Source organism: Nannospalax galili, unplaced genomic scaffold (assembly GCF_000622305.1).
Source record: "Nannospalax galili isolate Female #2095 unplaced genomic scaffold, S.galili_v1.0 scaffold1623, whole genome shotgun sequence".
Lineage (NCBI taxonomy): Eukaryota > Metazoa > Chordata > Mammalia > Rodentia > Spalacidae > Nannospalax > Nannospalax galili.
In genome coordinates, this window is record NW_008349082.1 from 1283634 (window position 1) to 1307225 (window position 23592).

At 43.0% G+C, this 23592-nt stretch overlaps 1 protein-coding gene across 1 annotated transcript in view; it reads right to left on the minus strand.

Annotated features, from left to right (window-relative positions):
- Positions 1–7542: 7542 nt before the first annotated feature.
- The window catches only part of LOC103744636 (pregnancy-specific glycoprotein 22-like), a 34737-nt gene continuing 18687 nt past the window's right edge, over positions 7543–23592 (minus strand). Inside the window, 5 exon segments of the mRNA XM_029570079.1 lie at positions 7543–7725; positions 9107–9138; positions 9718–9770; positions 11767–11893; positions 20583–20858. Coding sequence (XP_029425939.1) covers positions 7543–7725; positions 9107–9138; positions 9718–9770; positions 11767–11893; positions 20583–20858 — 671 coding nt within the window.

The window sequence follows — 23592 nt, forward strand, 5'->3', positions numbered from 1 at the left end:
TAAAACCACAGTAAAGCAGGAATTTACTGTCTAGTACCAGGTTGATAAGATAGGGAAATGTGTTTTGGCTGTACATGATGGTTGGCAAAATTGTTTTACTTTCATCTCTGGAATTGTAAATCTTAGCATGACTGTTCTGCGGTTTTTGTAATCTTTGCTGTATAGATCTCAAACCTTGCAACTGCAAAAATTGCACCCAGACTTTCACCAAGCTCATGTGTGTCTGTTTGTCACTCACCGACTCCTTGTCCACCCTCTCGACGACCCTGTTCCCGTCGGACTGAACTGCCCCGGTCTGGGCTGGTCCGACGCAAGGTACATGCCCAGACTTTATTTTGAAGACAAGGTCTCACACACCCCAGGCTAGTCTCAAACTTGCTATGTAACTGAGGTTGACATTGAACTTCTGATCCTCCTGTCTCTACCCCCAAACTGCTGGGATTATGTGCCACCATACCACCACCATGCTGAGGATTGAACCTAGGGTGTCACAAATACTAGGCAAGTAGTCTACCAACTAAATTCCATCCCCAGCTCCATGTGCCTGTGCCTGGAATGTTCTTGCCTCTGTTTTCCTACAGTTTCATAATTTCAGGTCTCTCTGGTCCCCTCATGTTTTCTTGCTTCTGTTTCTGTCCTTGGTTTCTACATGAACTGAACTGTGTCCCCGTTCAAAAAAAAAAAAACAAAAAAAAAAAACCCACTTTTTTAAATGAAGGTAGGGTCTTTTATGTAATCCGGACTGGCCTCCAGGTCAAATTTCTCCCACCTCTGCCTCCAGACTGCTGGGATTTATAGGCGATACTACCACATCCAGCTCCAAAAATTTCCTTTAATGCTTTTTTTTTGCATGATAGGTTGATTATAATATTCATTTTAAAGAGAAAGAATTTTGAGATTTTGTTTTGCTTCTTTGTTTTGTGTGTGTTTTTAGAGAGGGCCACCCTATGCAACCCTGGCTGTCTTGGAACTCACTGTGTAGACCAGGCTAGCTTGCAACTCTGTTGTCTCAGCCTCCTGAAAGCTCAGAATGCAGGCATGCATGGCCGTTTCATAATTTGAGTGGAGTTTTGTTTTGTTTTGGTATGTGTGGTGTAGGTTTGTGTCTGTGTGCACATGTGTGCAGGTGCGGTCACTTGTGTGTGCATATGTGGAGGCCAGAGGTTGACTCTGAATATCTTTCTCATCACTATCTACCTTTCTTTTAGAGACAGCGTCTTTTTTAAAATTTATTACATTTATTTTTATTTTATGTGTATGAGTGTAATGCCTGCATCTGTGGAGGTCAGAAGAGGGCATTGGAACCCCTGGAACAGGAGTTACGGATGGTTGTCAGCCGCCATGTGGGTGCTGGGAACTGAACCCAGGCCCTCTGCAAGAGCAGTCAGTGCTATTAACCGCTGAGCCCTCTCTTCAGCCCGAGAGTCTTTCACTGAGCCTAGCACCCACTGTTTTGGCTAAATTGTCTGGCCATTGAGTCCCTGGGATCCACCTGTCTCTTCCTCATCACCAGGACTAGGGTTACAGGTTTGTGTTTCCATGTAGATTTAAATGGGTGCTGTTCCATCTGAACTCTGGTCTTCATGCTGTGAGGCAAGCACTTTACTGACTGAACCATCTTCCTATGCCCTAGCAGTGAATGTTTTTATCACAAAGGCTAAGGGTTTGAGAATAAGAACATGTTTAATCTTATTTAAATGTTGAACAATGTTGTCATATATCAAAACATCATATGGTACCATTTTAATACACAGTTTTTATGTCTTTGTATAAATTAAATATAAATTTTATTTTAAAAGCTTAAAAGATAAAAGGAAGAAATCAAATTTGATGACACCTTGATCTTGTACCTCTTGATAAATACATTTCTGTTAGGACTAGAGTGTACCTCAGTGGTAGAGCACAAACCCCTCACATGTGGGTCCTTGTGTCCCAACTCTAGCACTGGGTGTGCACTCCTGCACACTCCTAAGTCTCTCAAGTTAACAAACAATAAAAACTTCCCATTAACAGTATTTTGGGAGGTTTTAAAAAAATACCAATGCTTGGATTCCCTCCCATACCAATTAAATTAGAGCCTGTGAATGGGGTCTGAGCATCATTTCTTTTAACAAATTTCTCAGTGATTCCAGCATTTAGGTCAATTTTCTGTTTTCCATTACATTTCTCTTCAACGCTGGGGAACAAACACAGGGCCTCACACTCATGGGCAAGTGTTCTATGACTGAGCTACCCTCGGTCCTAACTTATGTGTCTTCTAAGGTATTTGTCCTTTTTAGCTTTATACTATCATTTTTCCGTGTCTTCTGTCTGAAGTTTTATATTCCCTGGAGTGAGGATCTATCATCTCATTTCTGTATCATGAATATATAAATTGTCATCGGGAAAACATTCACAACCACACATTGTGGTGTCCCAACTGAAACTACTGTCCTGTTAATGCCATGATCTCTTTGAAGTTGCCTATGATGAAGGGTGTGGGCAACTGCAGTGGAGATTACGGAGAAATCACAGACTAGTACCCATTTTTAGACACAGAATTGGGACCAATGTTTCTATGTGTAGATAAAGAAGACACACAGGGATATGTTGGGGGACAGAGCTAACTGGAATGGAACGGCCATGCTGGGGAGTGGTGGTAAAGGAGAGAACATGCTCAGCATGCAACATACACATAGATGAAAACTAAAACCCACATGAACAAGGAAGCCTGTCTGAGGTGAGGATACATGCTTGTACTCTCAACACTCAGGAAGTTACAGAAGGCTACGAGTTTGAGGCTAGCCCAAGCTACAAAGTGAGTTTGAAGCCAGCCTGAGGTACACTGTGAGATCCTGTCTCAAACAAACAAAGCTGAACAACAACAACAACAAAATAGTATAGAGAAAGAAACTGAATTATCTAATGGACCATTGTACATGATCCAGTAGGAATGGGAACAAGTTTTCTGGAAGACGACAAGGCAGGGAAATCTCAGTAGAGAGACGGAGGAGTCAAACAGTGCTTCACATAACTGTTGAAGGCCTGGATCAGGTAGGTATATGGGGAATGGAGAGGTGCACACAACTGAGAGATGTTAAATAGAATCAGCAGACTTTGGTGATACAGTGAATGTGGGGACAACAGAATGGGCTGGGGGATCTTTAGGGGTGCCATCGGGAGAAAGCAGAGTGCTGAGTGGCGAGAGCCTGTTTAAATGAGTAGTTATTGGAAGGCAAGGTCAGAGATCTGGGAGGAGGTAGGTAGGGGAGTGGGATGTAGATACAGGGGCCATCTACTTCAGCACCCACGCTGAGGAGTGGGTGATGTAGCAGGACACAGAAAGCATCTGGGGACTGACCCTGGTGTTGGGGTACAAGGAGAACAACTCAGAAAGAAAAGGTTGTCGATGGTCTTGGATGACGCAAAACTAAGGTGTGAGGATGATGGACACAAGTTGAATCTTTCCCAGGCTTGGACACTGATTTAATGCTGCTCCAGGATATTGAGCATCAGAGAGCAGGCGTGAGGGTAGGAAGGACCATGCATGCATTTCTATTGCTTGGAAGCAAAGAAAATGAGGCGATAAGTTAGCACTTGGTGCAATTCATGTAGGATGAAGAGAGGTAGCGCTCTAAGAGGACAAAGGGAATTTGCAGTAAGGAAGCCATAGAAGGGGCTAGAGAGATTTCTACATGAGGGAATGCTACATCCTGCATGGCTGAGTAGAGCTGAACACAAAGAGGGAAGGCGAGCTATCTAATAATAAAATATCACACACAATTTAACATTTGAGAAAGCCGGGGACCAGGAGGCTCCGGGTTCTGTAGAACAAAGAGCACTGAGTCTCTAACTCTCAAGGTTTTATTGACAGGGATGGGGTGCTCTAAGCAGGCCTTCAGGAACAAATGGTGTGCCAATCAAAAGACATTTCTCTGCAGGAGCTCAGGAAGCAATAAGAAACAAAGTGTGGCCTGTTTGTAAGGTACAGAGTAGACATTTCACACAGCAGTGTAAATAAGTCAGAGATTTTTTTTTTTTACTCTAAACACAAACATTAGGGACACTGCCATTCAGAACCCTGCATGGCATACATGCCTATCTGGCTCTGCCGTCATAGACAATCTTGGCTACTGGTGATTTTATACATGTAATCAAGCATGCTTTCTGCAGAGTCCAAACAGGGCAGTGGTCTCCAACAAGGGATGCTATGGAGACTTGTGTGAGTGAACACTATATTGCTGCCTTTGATTGACTGGAGCCACTTGGGTGGGAGGAGTTGTTTACCTGTGATAGACAGGACTGGAGATCTTACACACTACACATCTCTTCTCTCCCAGAGGATGATAACCAGACCTTCCAGGCAGGTTGGAGCTCAGGCCTACTGCTTGTACATAGACTTTGTTAATAAATGTGTGATAATTTCTCTAATTCTTAGGTGACTAGGTCATTTACTTACTGTAGACTTAGCAATAGACTTACTCTGGCGCCCCGTCTACCTGTAAGAAAGATATTTCCTAAGGTAGTATCAGGTGGGGGTGTATCTCAGCAGTAGAGTACCCACTTGTGTGCACACGGCACTTGGTTCCATCCTAAGCATGTCAAAAACAACAAGAAAATCAAAAGGTAATATCAATGATATATGATATACAAGTGTTACCATAAACATAGAGTACATTTATAAATATGCAGAATTGGCCTTAGTTAGACAAAATTAAATAAACCAGCATAACATGGGTGAAACAGAAATCCCTGAGAGAGTTCCCTGAGCAGAACTCCTAAGCAGTTCTCTTGGAGGCGGCCTGCCAGGTACAGTGTTACAGAGTTCAGGACCACCAGGAAAGACTACCCAGACTCACAAAGTTCCAAATCAGCCAAATTAAGCTTTTACAATTTTATTAAAATTTTAAAGAAAAAGAAATCCTCAGGGAAGGCGAGCTGGTAATCTTGGTAGCTGCCTTGAGGAGGTGAATGGTGGGAAGAAAGAAAGCCATGAAGATATGCCGGTTTAGAGCCTACGTGGGAGGTCAGACAGTGGCTGACTGGCAGCCACATGGCTGGGAGAGGACGCTTTAGAGAAAAAGTAAAGAAATAGAAGATGCTAGGGGCAGCCCAAAGCCTTAAAGAAAGCACGTTTAGTAAAGGCATGAAGAAAAAGGGGAATTACGCTTCCCTGAAGAATTCAGGGAAGCAGGCAACTCACAGACTACACTGCTGTAGCTAGGAAGTTCTGCACCCTTAGGCCAGACTCCAGGCAGGACAAAACTGGCTCTCATTAATGCACTAGGTATTCTGCCCATCTATATAGCATGACCTGCCTTCCTAGGGTGGTCCTATGACCAGATGACTGACCAGTTAAACTTACACAAAATGGAGGCACTCAGGGTATTACAACAGCATGCAATCAAACATTTAATAGCAAGTAAAACCTTTTGTTTAACAGGCCCCCAGAGAAAGACTGTACCTCTGCAGCAGATTTTCTGAGAAGTGCTTTTGACTTTCCCTCTGTGTCTTTTATTTTAATGCCAATTGGGACTCAAATCCCATGAGAAAAGATCTAAATTTCAGAGGCTGTTCAGAAAGCCCAGAGCTGGGTAAGTTTCCCTACCAACAGCCTGAATTTCATTTCAGAAAGGAGCCCCAGCACGACTTTATAGGCTATAACAATGCCTTTGGTTTGAGTGACTGTGTACCTTTAAGGACATACCTCACAAGGGACAAAACACCCTAGCAGATGCCTGCCAAGGTTTCCTAAGAGTGTGGGGCAGACAAGTAGCAAATGCCTAGTGGCCACCGCTGTGATTTCAGCACTTGAAAGGCTGCAAAAGAAGCAATGAGAGTCTGAGGCCTGTGCAGGCTGCATACTGAAACTCTCTTTTAAAAAAAATTAGAACTGGAGAGATATTCAGCAGTTAAGAGTACTGGCTGCTCTCGCAGAGGACCCGAGTTCGATTCCCAGCGCCCACATGGCAACTAACAACTGTCCTTAATGCCAGTTCCAGGGACTCCCACACCCTCTTCTGACATCCGCAGGTGTTAGCGACACAGGTGTCCCTAACTACATGGAGGCAATACACTCATACACATAAAATAATAAGTTGGAGACTGGTCCCAGAAAGTGAGTTAGCTCTGTTTCTGACAGGAATGAGGAAAACTTCTTTAAATTTTTTCTTTCTATCCTTTCTTTTTTCAATTCAAGGATAAGATTATTAGAGTTTAAAAGAAAAACATCAGGGAAGGCAATACAGAAATCTCAGCAGCTGCCTAGAGGAGGGGGATGGAGAAGAGGAGAAAAAGTCATGGCTTTTGAGTTAGATGAAGAGGTCAGCGAGGAGCCACAAGACAGACAAGCAGCAACTTTGGGTAGGAGATTCCGAGACACTGAGGAGACCGTGTCATGGAAATCATGTCCAGCGCTAGCCAGAACTCCAAAGAAAGAAAGACAAGAACATGGACAAAATGAAAAGTTAAACTTTTTTGAGTAATTCAGAAATTCAGGCAAGCTTAGTCCAGCCGCATGGCAGGGCAGGGGCTGTGCAAGCAACTGCCTTGCTTTGCACTGTTTTCACTTGGGACCTTGAATTCCAAAAAGTCTTGAGATGGTCATGGCCAAAGGAGTGAGGGATTTTAATGGCATCTTTCCCCTAAAGTAAACAGATGGACTTACACAGCCTTGCAAAGTAAAAACAACCCCTTTCACATAAATGAGCAGTTACACACGAGAAAATGGTGGGATGTCTTAGAAAGGGGAAAGCAAACACCTTCAATTGTGGATCCTTTAACAATTTAAACAGTTTATGCAGAGTAGCTCTCCGTTCTTTTCTCAAATTCCCATAACACTGTATCAGTGAAAAATCTGTACTCCCTGGGCACCTTCATGAATGAAGCCTGTATAAATGATAAAGATATTATCTTTGCCTTTGCAGTTTGTTTCAAGAATTGCCTGTGGATGTTGGAATATAGTTTTCCTAGATGCTTCTATTGGGTTTTCTGGAGACAGGCTTAGGAAAAGGTTCAGGTGGTAAACTGGCTAAGCCACAAGGTGCTGAGACCCTGATGGTAAAGATGGGCAACCTGGACAGTTGTCAAATGTATAGATTTCCAAGTGAAACCTATAGGCTATAGGTTTGATTCTGCTGTGTGTGGTGACCTCACATCAGGCTTTAAAGGGAAAGGAATGCCAGTCCTGATTTTTCTATTTTCCTGGCACCTGTACTTCCATAACCTTCAAGGTTATGGAAAATTCAAATAAGACTCTGATAGGACAGGACTGAAGAAAGAGATGGATGAGCTCTAGCAGAGGTGGCGGGGCAGCGGTTCTAACACCTCTCTCAAAGCAGTATCAGCCAAATTCCAATGCCTGGGAGACGGAGTTTCCTATAGGCTCCACGATGTATCTTCATCTACTGACATTGAAGGGAGAGGTTACAGCCTGGAGCAGCCACAGGGGTGTGTGTGCACGCACGTGTGTGTGTTCCCCCTCGCCCCAGGACACACAGATCTTCTAGTGAGGGGTGAGGGTCTGGGAACGCGGCAGCAGTGCCACCAGCAGGACAGGAGGTATCAGTCCTTTTCCGCTTCGGAATGAACCTCTTCTGTGGCTGGAGACAATGGGGAAGCTGGAGATGTCGGCTTACTCGGGGTCGGCTCACTCGGGGTCGGCTCACTCGGGGTCGGCTCACTCGGGGTCGGTTCACTCGGTTGTTGGGTATTGAAGTCCAGGACAGAAAATGCAACTTCATCCACCTGGAAAGTATGAGTAGAGTTCAGTGAAATCAGTGTCACAGGTCAGAGCCTCCCTCAGATTGCTAGTGATCCCACAGCACACTACTGCTGCCTTCGTGGAGCAGTGAGCTTTAGGAGAGGGTTCTTCTCCCTCAGACTCTGCTTGCTGATGTCCTGATGCGTGATCATTAGAAGAGAAAGACTATGCTGTAGATGCCACGGAACAGGGTAAGACAGCGCCGAGAATGAACACAGCAGAAATAAACACAGCACAGATGAGTCTCACAGAACAGCGCTGAGTGAAAGAAGTCAGACAGATATATGGATGTGTATGATGTTGACTACCATTGCCCTTTGTAGGGAAGTGACAGGAGAGTGTGCTTTTTGGTGAGGGAGAGAGGCCTTGTGAAGTAAGTTGATTTGTAAGCTCCTCACAAGTATGCTCAACTGGTGAGAGCTCACACATTATGAGTGCCTTTATTATTTAAGCACATTTCAGTATATGTGTATATTGTTGAAAGGTTACAATGATTAAATTTTATTAAAACTATTTATAAAATGAAGGAGCCAGGACCTCAGACCCTTTAGAATGGAATCCATCCTTTGATAGTCAGAGCAGGTTGAGACTGAGGGAAGACAGGAGAATGACGTGCTTCGTTTCTTATTTGGGATATTGTACCGGGCGGTGTGTGTTTGTTAAACTCATTTAATCCCTTAATCTCTTTTTGAGGTCAGCAGAATGCCCATTTTAAAAGAGTTCAAAGTCCAGGGCTGGAGAGATGCTCAGCGGTTAAGAACACTGGTTGTTCTTGCAGAAGGCCCAGGTTCGAATCCCAGCACCCACATGGCAGCTAACAACTGTCCTTAACTCCAGTCCCAGGGGATCTCACAGCCTCTTCTGACCTCCGCCGGCATTGAATGACACAGGTGCACTTACCTACATGCAGGCAATACACGCATAAACATAAAATAAAAATAATTTAAAAAAAGAGTTCAGGTTCCTGGTCAAGGGCCTCAGAGTACTAAGAATCACAGGTGGGACTTAAACATAGCATGGAGATATTTCCAAAACATGCATTCTTGTATGAGACTCAAAGGAAGAATTAGCCAATCTTTCTTTACTATAACATGGAGGACTGTAGACTTGAGCTTGATCTCACAGTTGTGTCTCCAAGAATACCTCATTCTCAGTCCAGTGTGGTGGCACACACTTTTATTACCAGCACTTGAGAGGCTAAGGCTGGAGGACTGCCACAAGTTCAAAGCCAGCCTGGGTTACATAGTGAGTTCAGAACCTGTCTGAACAAACGAAAAAGCAAGCAAGCAAATCAACCCCTGCCCCCAACTACCCCATCCTCTCCAGTGGAATTTCCACGAAAAACTAGCCAGGAAAAGTGCTTACCTCATTTGGGCAGTTGTCATTGAAGCCCAGACCTGCAGAGCAAGAGAAGAGTTACCAATGCACGGAAACGCAAAGCTGACCAAGGCTTTCTGATTTCTGTAACAGGTGGTATGGTTGGGATGCTGAGGGTGGTGGCCCATGATCAGTTAAGGAATTAACTTACCTCAGAACCTGTGGTCCAGACTCAATGCATGAGGGACAGAGAAAGAACAGGATAGAGCCTACTCTGAATTGCCCACTTCACAAGGCCTTGATTTCTTTTGGCCAGATGTGATTCTCAATGACATGCTCCAGAGGCAAGGAGGAGCAGAGAGGTCCACAGCACCCAGATCATCCAAGAGACCAGAAGCATCTTCCCAAAGGAGAATGTCCGTGTCTATAATGGAGTCAGGACGGCAGAATGCAGAATGACTCCTAGAAATCAGTTTCCTTGGGCCTTTCTAAACAAGTCAGAGTTAGTCTCTCTCCAGGGATGTCTCAGTGGACTCCTCTGTAGCAAGGAAGGGTGTGAGGACTTATGGGATTCTTAAGGCTGGAAAGGGAAGACCCTTGGCAGAACAGGACACATGGTAGAACACACAGATTCTCACTGGGAGAGCGGCTTTACTTACTGTGGTTGTAGGCTGAGGGTGTGGGCTCTGTGACACTGCAGTAGTAACTTCCCCTAAATAAATATCAGACAGTGTTAAGTACTGTTCCCATCAAGTCCTTTGTTCCTTGAGGGGTGCAGGGATGGTCACCGTGGGCAAACAGTTCTTGGGAACTCCTCGGTGTCAGTGCTGCCCACACTTTGCTTGGTGCTACCTTTCCTTTCCTCAGTCCTTAGTCTAAGCGTGATCTCTCCTAGTGTTTGTTTCCTTCCCGTTTGCCGGATGTCCATATTTGGTCTATTTCATCCTCTGGTGCTAGTGATGACACCCAGGGCAAGTGGTTTACTACTGAGCTACATCCCCAGTGCTGTACAGCCATGATTGATTGACTGCTTCTGGCCCTGTTCTACATTAAGTCCTCTTCTGTTTCACTTTCCACACATAGATTCTGTTTATTTATCCGCCTCATTCTGTTGTCCAAGAGGTCCTGATGCTTCCACTCCACCCTCAACTCTCCTCCTGCCTTTTCGCTCCCTCTCCCTGAGGCCGTGGGCAGCAGGGCACGTGACTTGCTTTCTCTTGCTGCCCCTTTGATCCCCTCATTTATTTTTCTTCTTACATTTGCTTCCTGACCAGGAATTGGGGGAGCATAAGTGAATCCTTTTGTGTAAATTATAAAAGAAGGGACTTCAAAGAGAGAGTGGAGCACAGGGTTCATAAACACAAGGAGGCTGAACCCTGAAGAACTGCTACCAAGAAGCAGAGGTTTAGGAAAGGGGACGAGGATAGGGTGAGACCCAACCTCCATCGGTGTAGCAGCTGTGATCTCAGCAGACCGCCAGGCCAGAGAGTACTGGGTTCTGGCCTCCCTCTGGCATAGAAGTTGAGAACACAGCTAAGAGAGTGCCTGAGAGCTCCTAGATCCTGCTTCCACATGGTGAAGCCTTTGAGAGGGAACTGACACTGATTCTAACCATTCCAACAGCTACCAAAATATCTGAAAGCAAATCCTGAATCCATCACTCTAGAGTCCAGCCTTGGAAGACAAAAGAAAAATGAGGAGGAACCCAATAGAGGGATGCTTTTGGAAGTTCTCATCAAGAAATCAAAATGGACTCTGATACGGACATTTGAAATTTGCCCTGTTCTGATTTTTTCTGGTTCCCCGTCTAGAAATTGTAATGCTAACTACCCTTGCCTTTACTTCTCCTTCACATCCCTGTTCACCAGTCAAGGACTTTCTTTTCTCCCTACAGAAAAGAGTTATGCAATTTGGGAGTCTTTTAGATAGACCCAGTGAAGGGGTACCCCAATTGCTTTACCCTGCATCCCTGTTGGGCATGGAAGAAGCCAGAGCGGTCTGCGTCCCGATTCCCTATTGGCAATTTGGGCCACCTCTTCAGAGGATGGTGTGATAAGAGTAGGAGGTAGGAACTGGCTAGGCAGTTAGGGTAGAAAAGATCCCAAAGAAAAGTAGCCAGTTTCTTGGCTAACTCACAATGTCCTTGGGCCTCTTAGCAACATACTCCATTCCAAAGGCCAAAAATGTCGAAAAGTTATTTGGGAGCTTTTATCTAATCCTTAAAAGATTCCACGTTGGCAGATCCCAATCACCTATAAGTCCAGCTCCAGGGGGTCTAGTGCCCTCTTCTGGCTGCTTCGGGTAACTGCATGCACAAACCCACAAACAGACACACAGACATGCGCATAATTTTTTTAAAAAAATATAAAAAATTAAATAAATCAAAGAGGAAGAAAGAGCACACGAAGTTATCAGAAGAATGTGATAAATAAAAATAAGTAAATCAAAGAAGCATAAAGAGTGCATGAAGTTATCAAAAAAAAGTGATGGGGAGATATGGGAGAAGTTGGAGGGGAGAGAATGGGCATGGATTTGATCAAAACACCTTAAATACATGTATGAAATTCTCAATAAAGTTTTTTTTAACTTAAAAAAAAAACGGAAAAGGGAAGGGGATGAGGAGAGCCAGCTCAGGGGCAGAAGTAAAGCAGTCCTTCCCTCTCCCAAGCATGGTGCTTAGACTTGAAGAGAACAGAAGACCAGCATACTTCCTAGAATTTTGGAGATACAGGAAACACGCCAGTGCTGCTATCAGAACCACCCCAGCCACAGCTCCAACCATGATGCCGGCAGTGGACCCAATTAAGAGGCCACAGCTTTCTTGTTCTGGGTCAACTGTCATGAGAGAAAAGAAAAGGAATGAAAGTGGAAGTATTTTACAGCGGGGTGTCCTGGAGGAGCGCGCTCATCCTGACGTCAGCCTTATCTGTTCCTTCAGGGAATATTTTCTCTTCAGGAAGATGATTAGGTGCGTTGAGATACGAGGTGATTAACACGTTTTTCTCTCCCACTGTATAAGTCATGCGTGTACATTCCTTCAAATCCTGAATTCCATCAATTTCATTCAAAAGTTTTGGAAATGTGAGAAATGGTGCTGGCTGTTTCCTGTGGTAAAACTTCCAGTGTTTCATGGTTTCACCTTTTTCTCAGTGTAGTTCTGGCAGCCATGGAAATGTATGTGCCTCTCGGGTGTCTTGTGCCAAGGACCTGATTGACAGAAGGCCCCAGGCTAGTGAACTCTCAGTACACCATCTCTTGCACAGAGGCCACAATTTCTATGGCTTCCAGTAAGGCAGAAAGCAAGCCAAATTCTCTTTTTTGTGTAATTTTTAATTGCATTTTGTGTGTTTCATACAGAACACGTTAACTGTCTTTATACCCCCTTCCCCACTGGCACCCTCCCATAGCACTCCCCCACTGGATTTCATACATTCTGTCATTTGTGTTAAGGCCTATCAAGTTAAGTTAGTATCCCCAGACTGTGTGGTACTGTAAACATAGCCAAATACACACGGCTGGGGAGGTCCTAGATCTTAGAGAAAAATCCCAAGGCTGTCGCATCCCTAGACAAATGTAGTTTCTTACTGTATGTTAAATATGGATCAGTATCCCAGTCACCACTCATCAAAGAAGCTTCTTTTGCAACAGAGGCTATTTCAGAATATTCTTCCACTAGTACTTTGCATACATAATCCCATTATGACTGTATCTCAAAGGGTGAAAACTAATGGCTACCAGGCTTGAAATGTTGCATTTAGCTACTTTTCGTCTCTCACACACAGTTAGTAGCCATGTGACTACCGTTTCACGTTCTGGGTGATGGATCCTCTTTTTCCTGGTCACCATATGTAGTGCCTTTTCAGCCTCTTCATTTTTTCTTTTAACCATTTGAGGCTCAGCCCTCAGCAATGTACTCAAGGTTGATTACTCAAGGTTACTATTTAACAATGGCTAATACGGGCCATTGTTAAATAGTACTTACAGTGCACCCAGACTCTGTATTTGTATCTCATTCATTTGATCTATACAATAATGCTTTCACATTGAAATCCATTTTAAGGATGAAAAAGAAAACACTTAAAGTGGTTTAAAGACAGTAGGAATTGCAGGTATTATTTACAAAACACTTCCTGCCATGAGAGCCTACATGATTATTGCCAAAGAGCTACATGATTATTGCATTGAATCTAGAAAACAGTAACAGGAAGCTGGTACTCAGATTCAGTTGAGGAATCTAAGGGTCAAAGAAATTAAGAATTATGGGCAAATCCTGTATTGAATTTTTAAAAATTATTTCAAATCAACAATCTGACTTTAGAGTTCAGGGATATTGAAAGGAAATAAGTGAAATCCAAATCTAGTGGAAGAGCATTTTGGAGTCTGAGGCAGGAACACTGCAAGTTTGACACCAGTCTGGACTGCTTAGTGAGACCCTGTCTAAATAAAAAGAAAAGCTGGGCAGGTGGTGCACGCCTTTAACCTCAGCACTTAGGAGGCATAGGCAGGTGGATCTCTGTGAGTTCAAGGCCAGCCTGGTCCACATAGTGAGTTCCAGACCAGCTGGGGCTACAGGGAGACACTGTCTCAAAAAGTACAAAAAAGAAAAAAGTTAAAACAACCAACCAGACAAAACCCCCCACAAAAGAAAGTTAAGGGAAATAAGGAACATGAAATAAAATAAAGTTGAGAGGGCCTGAGAGAGCCTGAATCAGGCCTCTGTGTGGTGGTGGCAGTGGTGGTGGCGAGCTTCCCAAAGCCCATCCCCTACATTGGGACCACCAGCAGTTTCCCAAGCTTCTCTACTGGCTACTAGGGGCCTAGACCTTTGGAGACTGCTTGAGAGAGCTTGAATCAGGCCTCCTCATGGTGGTGAGGTTCCCAAATCATGCTGTGCCTGCTGTGCCTGCCCAGATGTTAAAAGAAAATCTGAGAGTACCTGACTAGGGCTTGACTTGGGCCTTTGTGGGGTGAGCTTCCCAAATCCTGTTGTGTCCATCCCCCCTCCTCTGGGACCATCTGTAGTCCCACCCACTGCTTCAGGGCTCAGGCTTCCCTCCTGACTAGCAGGGACCAGCACTTCTCTCTCCCATCCCCTTTCCTTGGACCTTGGCACTTCCCATCTGAGGGTTCTAAAATGCTCCTAACTAGCCAGGGATACTTCACCCGTTTGGAGAGCTCCTGAGTAGGTGGATCGGAGCCATCTGGTCCCTCCAATATAAAATCAAAAGAGAGAGCTTGAAGCCTAAACTAACCACCTTTTCATACCCAATCAGAAACAACCAAAGTACATCTATAATACAAACAGAATCAGACTTCAACTCAATAAAGAAAGTCTTGAGTTTCATACCAGAATCACAAACAACAAAGAAATCCACATACAAAGTCACAACGAAAAAATAATAATATGAAAAGACAAAAGACTATGCTCTCACCAAACACTACCAGTCCCACAGAAGAGTTCTACAATGAGAACCCCCTAGACATAACACAGGACATGGAATTCAAAAGAACAATTATAAATATAAGAGTATTCAATGAATTTAAAGAACACAGAAACAAATCAAAGAAGTGAAGGAAAATGGGGATAAAATTCTGAGTCAATGTAGAAAAGGGAAATATTGAAGAACACTCAGACTGAAATGAAGAAAGAAGTGAAATATTCAGTAAGCCAGTTTGAAATGACAGTGGTCCAACCCCAGCTTTAAGGCCTAATAACTACATCAGTGACCAAGACAGCAAACTGTATTGGTACAGAAGTGGCACTTCTATCTTGGGGGTAATCAACAGCTACCTAATTGAACTTAAAAGCCACACAATGGGAGGAAAGTCATGTGTGGTACTGTAAACATAACCAAATACACATAGCTGGAGAGGTCATAGATCTTAAAGAAAACCCCAAGGCTGTCATATCCCTAGGCAAATACAATTTCTTACTGTGTGCAAAATATGGATCCTTATATTTACAGACAAGTATCCCAGTCACCACTCATCAAAGAAGCCTCTTTTGCAACAGACAGAGATAATTACAGAATTTCACAACCGGTCATACATGGAGATTCACTGTGAATTGCCCAAGCCTAAGCGACATATCTACAGTGCAGCCTCTATACCTAAGGTTCACGGAACATAGTGGAACAACGGGTAAAGAGAACACTATTGCATCTCTCAACTCTGATCAGTGAAGCTCCCTCACGCAACAGAGGGCCATCAACACAAAAGGACACAAATGGCCAAAGCATAGAGAATAAGAGTCTGCAGAGTGTGGGACCTTGGACAGGACTCCTATATTCAACTCCATGCACAGAGACCATCGCAGAAGAGGGGGCAGAAAGATTGTAAGAACCAGGGAGGAGGGGCAGGACCATAGGGAAATAGGGTCTTACAGGTTCCTAGGACACTCCTCATATGAACCCGCAGCAATAGTGTCAGCATGCACAAGACCCATGCAAACCCAAGCAGAAAAATACCCAGCATAGAGCTGTGGAAATGGATAGCAGGCCCCAATTTTAGTCAAAGAGCTATTGGCAACTGATTATTGCTGGGTGAGGACGAGCTAATCTTCTTGAAGGGAGGGACTCTAGAAGGCTGACTAGACCTCATTGGATGAAGTTGCATTGAGGGACATCTGGGGACACTAACCTGGCTCAATAGACTTTAACACAAATGACAGAATGGGGGGAGGGTGCCAACAGGAAAGGGGGTATAAAAATGATTAAAATGTTTTGTATGAAATACATAAAAAGTCAATAAAAAAATTTAAGTAGAGAAAATCAATGAGCCAAAAGTTGGTTCTTCTTCAGAAATGATCAACAATGAGAACCTTTAACTAAGTTAATGTATGTGTCTGTGTGTGTGTGTGTGTGAGAGAGAGAGAGAGAGAGAGAGAGAGAGAGAGATTACTAAAAACTGGAAGTGAAATGTAAGATATTAGTACCCAATATTCACAGTAACAAGAATTTCAAGAATATTCTGAATAGTTAGTTATGTGCTGTTGGATGACCTAGATAAAAGAGACAAATTCCTAGAAACAGCCAAATACAAATTTGGAACCGTGAAGTAACACAAAATTTAATATATTTAAAAGTAATAAGATTGAATCAAAAAAATATTTGATGAAATTTAACAGCCTTTAAGGATTTTAAAAAATACTTTATTATTTTTATTTTATGTGTATGAGTGTATTGCCTGCATTAGGTAAGTGCACCTATGACATGCAATGCCCTTGGAGGACAGAAGAAGCCGTCGGATCTCCTGGAACTGGAGTTTCGGACAATTGTTAGCTGCCATGTGGGTGCTGGGATTCGAACCCGGGTTTTCTGCAAGAACAACCAGTGTTCTTAACCGCTGAGCCTTCTCTCCAGCCCACCTTTAAGGATTTTTAAAAACCCACTGGAGCTAAGAATGGAAGAGTATGACTCCAGGACACTAAAGGGCACATGGGAAACCCACAGCTGGCTCAGTGAAGGTTAAATGCTCTCCCTCTACGATCAGGGACACGAGGATGCTGCATTTACCACTTCTGTCCAATCTAATGTTAAAAGTCTTGACAGAAGAATTAGACAAATTAAAGGCACCAAATTATAGGCAGTAAAAGCATATGTCTGCAGATTATATGAAATTAAAATCCTGAAGATTCTACAAAAGTTGTTAGAACTAATGAACAAAATCGGCAAAATTCAGAGCTAACAAAATGAACACTCCCATAGCAATTGTATTTCTATACACTGACATCAAGATGAACAATTTGATTTCCTTTTCTTTCTTCTGGCAGTACTGGGGAATGAACCTAGGGCTTCAAACACATTAGGCCACTGAGCCACAGCCACAGCCTAAACCATGAGCAATATGAAAGGAATTAAGGAAATAGTTTATTTATGAGAGCATCAAAAAGAAAGAACTAGAATTAATTTCACCAAGGAAGTAAAAGGCTTCCACCTAGAAAGGTGGAATTCCTGCTAGAGGAGATGACAAATGACATAAATAAATGTAAAGACTTCTCATGGTCCTGGATTGGATGACTTAATTTCATTAAAATGTTGTTTGCGTTCTAGGGATTAAACCCAGGGTCCTGTGCATGCTAGTCGAGTGCTCTACTACTGAGCTACACCCCCAGAACCCACACCTTTTATTTTTATTTTGAAACAGGGTGTCACTAAGTTGCTCAGGCTGGCCTTGAACTTACTATGCAAACCAGGCACTCTTAGAACTTGTGATGTTCTGCCTCAGCTTCCTGAGTAACTGGAATCACAGGCATGTGCCATCATTCCTGAAAAAGACAAGTTTCTAAAGATGACCATATTACTGAAGTGATCTATGGATTCAATGCAAATCCTCTCAAAACCTCAGTGATCTTTCTGTACAGAAAGAGAAAAATATATTCTGTAATTCATGTGGAATCTCAAGGGACCACAAATTGCTAAAAGAATCTTGAAAAAGAATAGAATTGAAGGGTATACTTCCTGATTTCATAATTTAATACAAAGCTGCAAAAATCAACAGTGCGTTATTATCATAAAGGAAGACACAGAGGCCAATGGAACAGAATGGAAATACCATAAATGCTCACATATACTGTCCAATGATTAAATTTTAAAAGTTCTTGATACATAATAAATATGTATATTTGTAAGGTATAGCATAACATCTTAGTACATATGTATATTTAAGGTGTAGTCAGATCAGAGCAGTTGGCATGACCATCGCCTCATTTATCATTTCTTTATGTTGGGAATATTCATCTCTGTGAGTTGTTTTGAAAAAACAGAATTAACTGTTGTCAAGCAGAGTTGTTCTACCGAGTTACAGAACATTAGCAGTTATTCCTGCTGTCCAACTACACCTCTGTGTCCAAATGATTTTTTACTGGGATGTTAAGACTGTTCGATGATGAAAGAATTATCTTTTCAACTAGAGATGTTGAGAAAATAAGATATTTAGGCAAAATAATGAAGTTAAGCCTTCACCTAAGAGCATATAAAAATTAACTCTAAACAGATCAATAGCCTAAATATCAGAGCTAAAAAATCTAAACATTTTAGAAGAAAACAGGATGAAAGACTCATAAAATTTGATTTGGCAATCATTTCTTTACTGTGAAGAAGAGAGCAGAATGATGGTTACCAGAGACTCAGTGGCAGGCAGGAGGGAGTGGGACAGTGGTCACAGGGCACTATGGTCCAGACAGACAAGGAGGACAAATTTTGAGAGAGAGGACATGGCAGGAGATCAGTCAATGATGATGTAGATTTCAGAGTAGCTAAAAGTAAATTTCAAATGTTTTACTATAAAACAATAAATAAGGGAAGTAATGGCTATGTTAATTGGTATGATTTAATCATTCCAAATCATATGCAGATATCAAACATTATATTGCTTTCCCCAAACACATATAATTATGATGTCAATTTTTAAAATCATAACAATAAGCAAAGGACTTTATCAAGAAAATGAAAAGATGACTTTCAGAATGGCAAAAAAATTGCAAAAAAACATTTGATAAAGGTTAGTGTTCAGAATATATAAGAAATTACTGCAAGTCAATGAGTCTAACAAAAACAACCACAAAACCCTAAAAATTCAGTAGAAAAGAAAGGACTTGAACAGATATTTTCTGAAGAAAAAAATGGCCAATAAGCCCATGTAAAGGTGTTCAACATCATGTATTCACTAAAGAGAAATCAAAATCACAGTAAGATACTACCTAACATCCATTAGGATAGAGATTATATTAAAAATATTTATTATTTTTATTTTGTGTATATGAGTGTGTTTCCTGTATGTATGTAAGTGCACCCCTGTCGTGCAATGCCCATGGCGGTCAGAAGAGGGTGTTAGATCCCCTGGAGCTGGAGTTAGGACAGTCATTAACCACCATGTGGGACTCGAACCTGGGTCCTCTGCAAGAACAACCAGTGCTCTTAACCACTGAGCCAAGTCTCCAGCCGAGGATAGAGATTATTAAAAACACAGACAAAAATAGAAAACTGTTTTTGAAGATCTAAAAATGTGGACTTCTTGTAGATGTAAAATTCTTGGACTAAAAATGTAACTGTGAAACATGGTACTGTGGATCTTCAAAAACTGAAAGAATTATATTCAACCTTCAATATTATTGAATTATATTCAATAATTCTGTATGTGAGTATATGAAGAAATGAAGCAGGGGATGTGAACTGGCATTTGCTGACCTCTCTTCACAGCAGTACAAAGGCAGAAACAATTCAGTGATCACTAAGAGAATGAGTAAGGGAAATGAGATGCACACAGTGGTGCAGTCATGGAGTAGAATGCCATAGCCTAGGGCAGTCTCAAAGAGTAAAGGGATGAAATTCTCACACATGGTACAAGGATGGGCCTTTGAAGATACCGTGCTAAGTGAAGTCAACCTGAGAAAAAGCACAAATACAGTGTGATTCCAGTTGTGTGTGAGGCCTGGAATTGTCACATACCTAGAGACAGAAGTAGAATGGTGATACCAAGGAGCTGTAGAGGATTCAATAGCTTTAGAAACACTTTGGTAGTAGATAATGGTGATGGTTGCACAACAGTGTGAGAGTGCTTTATGCCATGGAGCAGTGTGCTTTAAAATAGCACACACACGCACACGCACACGCACACACACACACGCACACACTCACAAACACAATTATATATATTATGACACAGAAAGAAACAGTTAACAGAAAAAGGAATACTGTACAAAGTCACAGTGCAAATGCAGTATCAGGATAAGAAACTGGGTACAGTCAGTCCTTTATATCCACCGACTTTACAAACTGGGGATCAAAACTATAGGAAAAAAATTGGAAGCTAGAGAGATGGCTCAGCGGTTAAGAGCACTGGCTACTCTTGCAGAAGACCCAGATTCAATTCCCAGCACCCACATGGTGGCTAACAACCGTCCATAACTCCAGTTCCAGGGGATCTGATGCCCTCTTGTGGCTTCTGTGGCCATTACATGTATGTAGTACACCAACATACATGCAGGCAAAACACTCATAAAATAAATTTGAAAGCAAAACATGTGCACAGTGAAAAATGTACAGTCCTCTGTCCTGTCATTATTCCTTAGTTAATACAGTGTCTATGCAGCATTGCTACTGGGTATTAGAAATAATCTAACAATGATTTAAGTGTCTGGAAGGATGTGCACAGTGACATGCAAATGCTGTGCCATTTTAAATAGCAGATTCTGAACATCCACATGTTTGGGTATCTGTGGGGCTTTGGGAACAAAGAAGCAATGGATTCTGAAGGCTGATTCAGAGCCTAAGCACCACATTGTATTTCTCCTTACAGTACTGAGGTCTTATTTTGGAAACAGGATCTCACTATGTATCCCAGATTGGCCTCATACGCTTACCTTTTCCCCATGCTTTATCCTGGAATTATGTGCATTCATCACCACGTTACCTCTGTTTTGTCTACGTTAGTATTTTTTATTGTAATTCTTATTTATTTTGTACACCATTGATTTAAAAAAAATCCCCCACTCTGGGGGATGAAGAAAAAAGAGGTTACTCACAGCTTACTTCCAGATGAACTGGACGACTCTTCTTGTAACTGACTGGGTTGGTGACCTCACACTGATAGTCCCCGGCATCGTCCATCTTGACAGGGTTTATGCTGAGCCTTCTGTTGTTCTGAGACAGTGTCATCCTCTCCGGGAGCTGCAGACGCTGGTTATTGAAGATCCACTGGGTGGAGATTACAGAGCCTCCTGAGTGGCACGTGAAGACCACAGAGTCTATTTCTATGACTGAGGTTTTGGTGGTTTGAACAGTGGCCTCTGTCACTGGCCCTGTGGAAAAACAGAGGAAAACCAACTGTCTTAATTTGCTTTCAATTGCTGTGACAAAACTCTCTGACCAATACCAACTTGGGGAGGAAAGGGTTTATTTGACTTACATCTCCTGGGTCACAGTTCATCACTGAGGGAGTCCAAGGTAGGAACTCAGGGCAGGAGCCTGGAGGAGGAGCTGAAGCACAGGTCATGGAGGAACACTGCTTACCAGCTTGCTCCAGTGGCTGTGCTCGGCCTGCTTTCTTGTACAATGCCCACCGTGGGTTGGGCCCTCGCTCATCACTCAACAATCAAGAAAATATCCCACAGCCATGGCCACAGGCCAGTCCAATGGAGGAAATTCCCCAATTGAGGCTCCCTCTACCCAGGTGTGTCAAGTTGATGACTAACACTATCCAGCACAACATGGAAGAATAGTTCTTCCTCAGAGGTCTCAGCCAGCTCTCAGGGCCCACAGTATAAGGTGTGAGGTGGCCCAGACCCTCTACAAACTCACATGTCTGGTTCAGGATACAATCTCTAAGTAGAGAACTGCATTTCCTCTGACCAAGATCATCCAGTGACCCTTCATCACCCAGGATGTCTTTGTAGATTTCATACCAGTAATCTCTTCTCAGCCCAAACATTTAGAAATTTCATTAGGTAAAATATTTTCCCATGGAGCTTTGTGCAAACTCTTTCTAGTCCTTTCCCTAGTGTGATCAGGCCCCTCTGTTATAAAGTAGATTTCTGTTTCTTTTTCATTCAATAATTTTCCATGGAATTAAGGTGGCCCAGGCATCTTAACATATTAAGGACTGACTTTAGCATTGGAAGAAATTCCAAAATAATTTCTGGGGCTGGAGAGATGGCTGGGCAAAAAAGAGCGCTGGTTGCTCTTGCAGTGCACGACACAGGTGCACTTACATACATGCAGGCAATACGCTCATACACACAAAAAATGTTTTTTAATTTAAAAAGAATTTCTATTTTCAGGAGAATTTTATTTCCAAGCCCATGGATTAAATATCACATTAAAAGAAATTTGAAGAGGTGAATGGTCAGCGTGTTAACAGAAGCCGGACACTCTAGTTCTCACTATCAATATCTTTTGGTATTTCTTTTCTTCCCTGCTCCACACAGAGGCTCCACAGTTAAGTTCCCTGTTCTCCAAGTGACCGTCCCTCTCTGCTCTCTGTGGTCATCACACGTGCTGCTGTCCGCAGCCTCACCCCCCTGGGTCTGCAGAGCCACACAACTCACAGCCATTGCCCCCGAGGTTCACTTTTCCCAGGTCCCCGATCCTGAACCCAGGGATCCTCTGATGTCCATCAGTGACATGTCCTCAGTTTTTTTTTTTTTCTTAAACATGAGAAGAGGAAGCAAAATAGCTACATAAATTAATTAGCGAGATATTTGATCCTGATTGTGGACAGGCCTGTCAGGTACCTTCTCCACCCACCCCTTCTGAGCAAAACGGAGTCAAAGAGCCTGGTGAGAGAAGGGGGGGGGCAGAACCGGAAGCAGAGCTCTGAGCTGCCTGTCCCCATCTGTGGTGTTTTCTCCGCTCATTTGGAGAAAGCGTGTGAGTGTACTTCAAAACCTCAGTTGTTCCAGAAGGCCACGGAGTTCAGAAGCAGAAAGTGGAAGGCATGTGTAAGCATTAGATAGTGACGGAGAGAAATCTACTTGACCTTAATGAACCTCCCTTACCACTGGATATCCCTCCCTCGGACCTGAGACTTTCAAGGGCGGGAAGAACCTAACATTACAGGCTCACTCAGGAGAAATCAGAGTAGCCGGAAAGGAAGAGGAGACTCAGGAAAGCTCAGAGGAAGATTGGAATTTGCTCATACCCATGACCACAGGCTGGGAATAAACTTCATCCTCATCTTTCCAGAAAACAAAAAGACTCCATCCATCCAAATCTTGCTACTACTATTATCAGGACTCTAGTTACCAAGGACCTGTAATTTTCTTGTCTGCGGTTCTAGCAAGGCCAGTGGCAGTTATGGAAATTCAGGCATAGGATCCGCTATATTAATAGTGATGCTGGGAATAAGGAGCCCTTGTAAGGATGGCTGGTGCTTCCTGGTGATAAGCTACGAATTCTGTATAGCTGGATCAGAAGCTGTGTGGCAGGATAGGTTGAAGTTTGTCCCTGCATTGAAATTTGAGTTGAAGGTGATGTGATGGGGATGTCCAGGGGGATATCAATGCATTCTGGACCAAACAGAATAAAGTCAATGTGATACCATCAAGGGGAGTGGAAGCTCCTTCTCTATAGAGGCCACAGTATCTCTCTGAGCTGTGCTATAACCTGCATTAAATGCATCCCAATCATGGATAGGGGTGTAGATAAGTGGAAGAGCACTTTCTAGCATGCACAAGGTCCTGAGTTCCAGGGCCAGCACAGAACACACATTAAAATGTCCCAGTGTCCCATGTTCACTGAGCCTGAATTGAAAATGTCTTCTGTTTGTTCCTCACAGGTAGACCTCACACAGACCTCACACCCCGAACCTCTCCAACAGGCAAAGTCCCTCTCTCCCTGTCCTAGTTCCAGGCTGGGCTTGGCTAGATATGCTTGAGCTAGGACAGGGTACCACAGCCAGCCTAGGTGTCCATGTGAGTGGGTCTGTGTCATGAATCCCAGGGAGACTAAGTGGCCTGACTAGAGTCCTGTGTATTTAGGCATTTGCAATCCTGAAGGAGTAGAAGTTACTCATAAGTAACACTGACTGGGTCACTT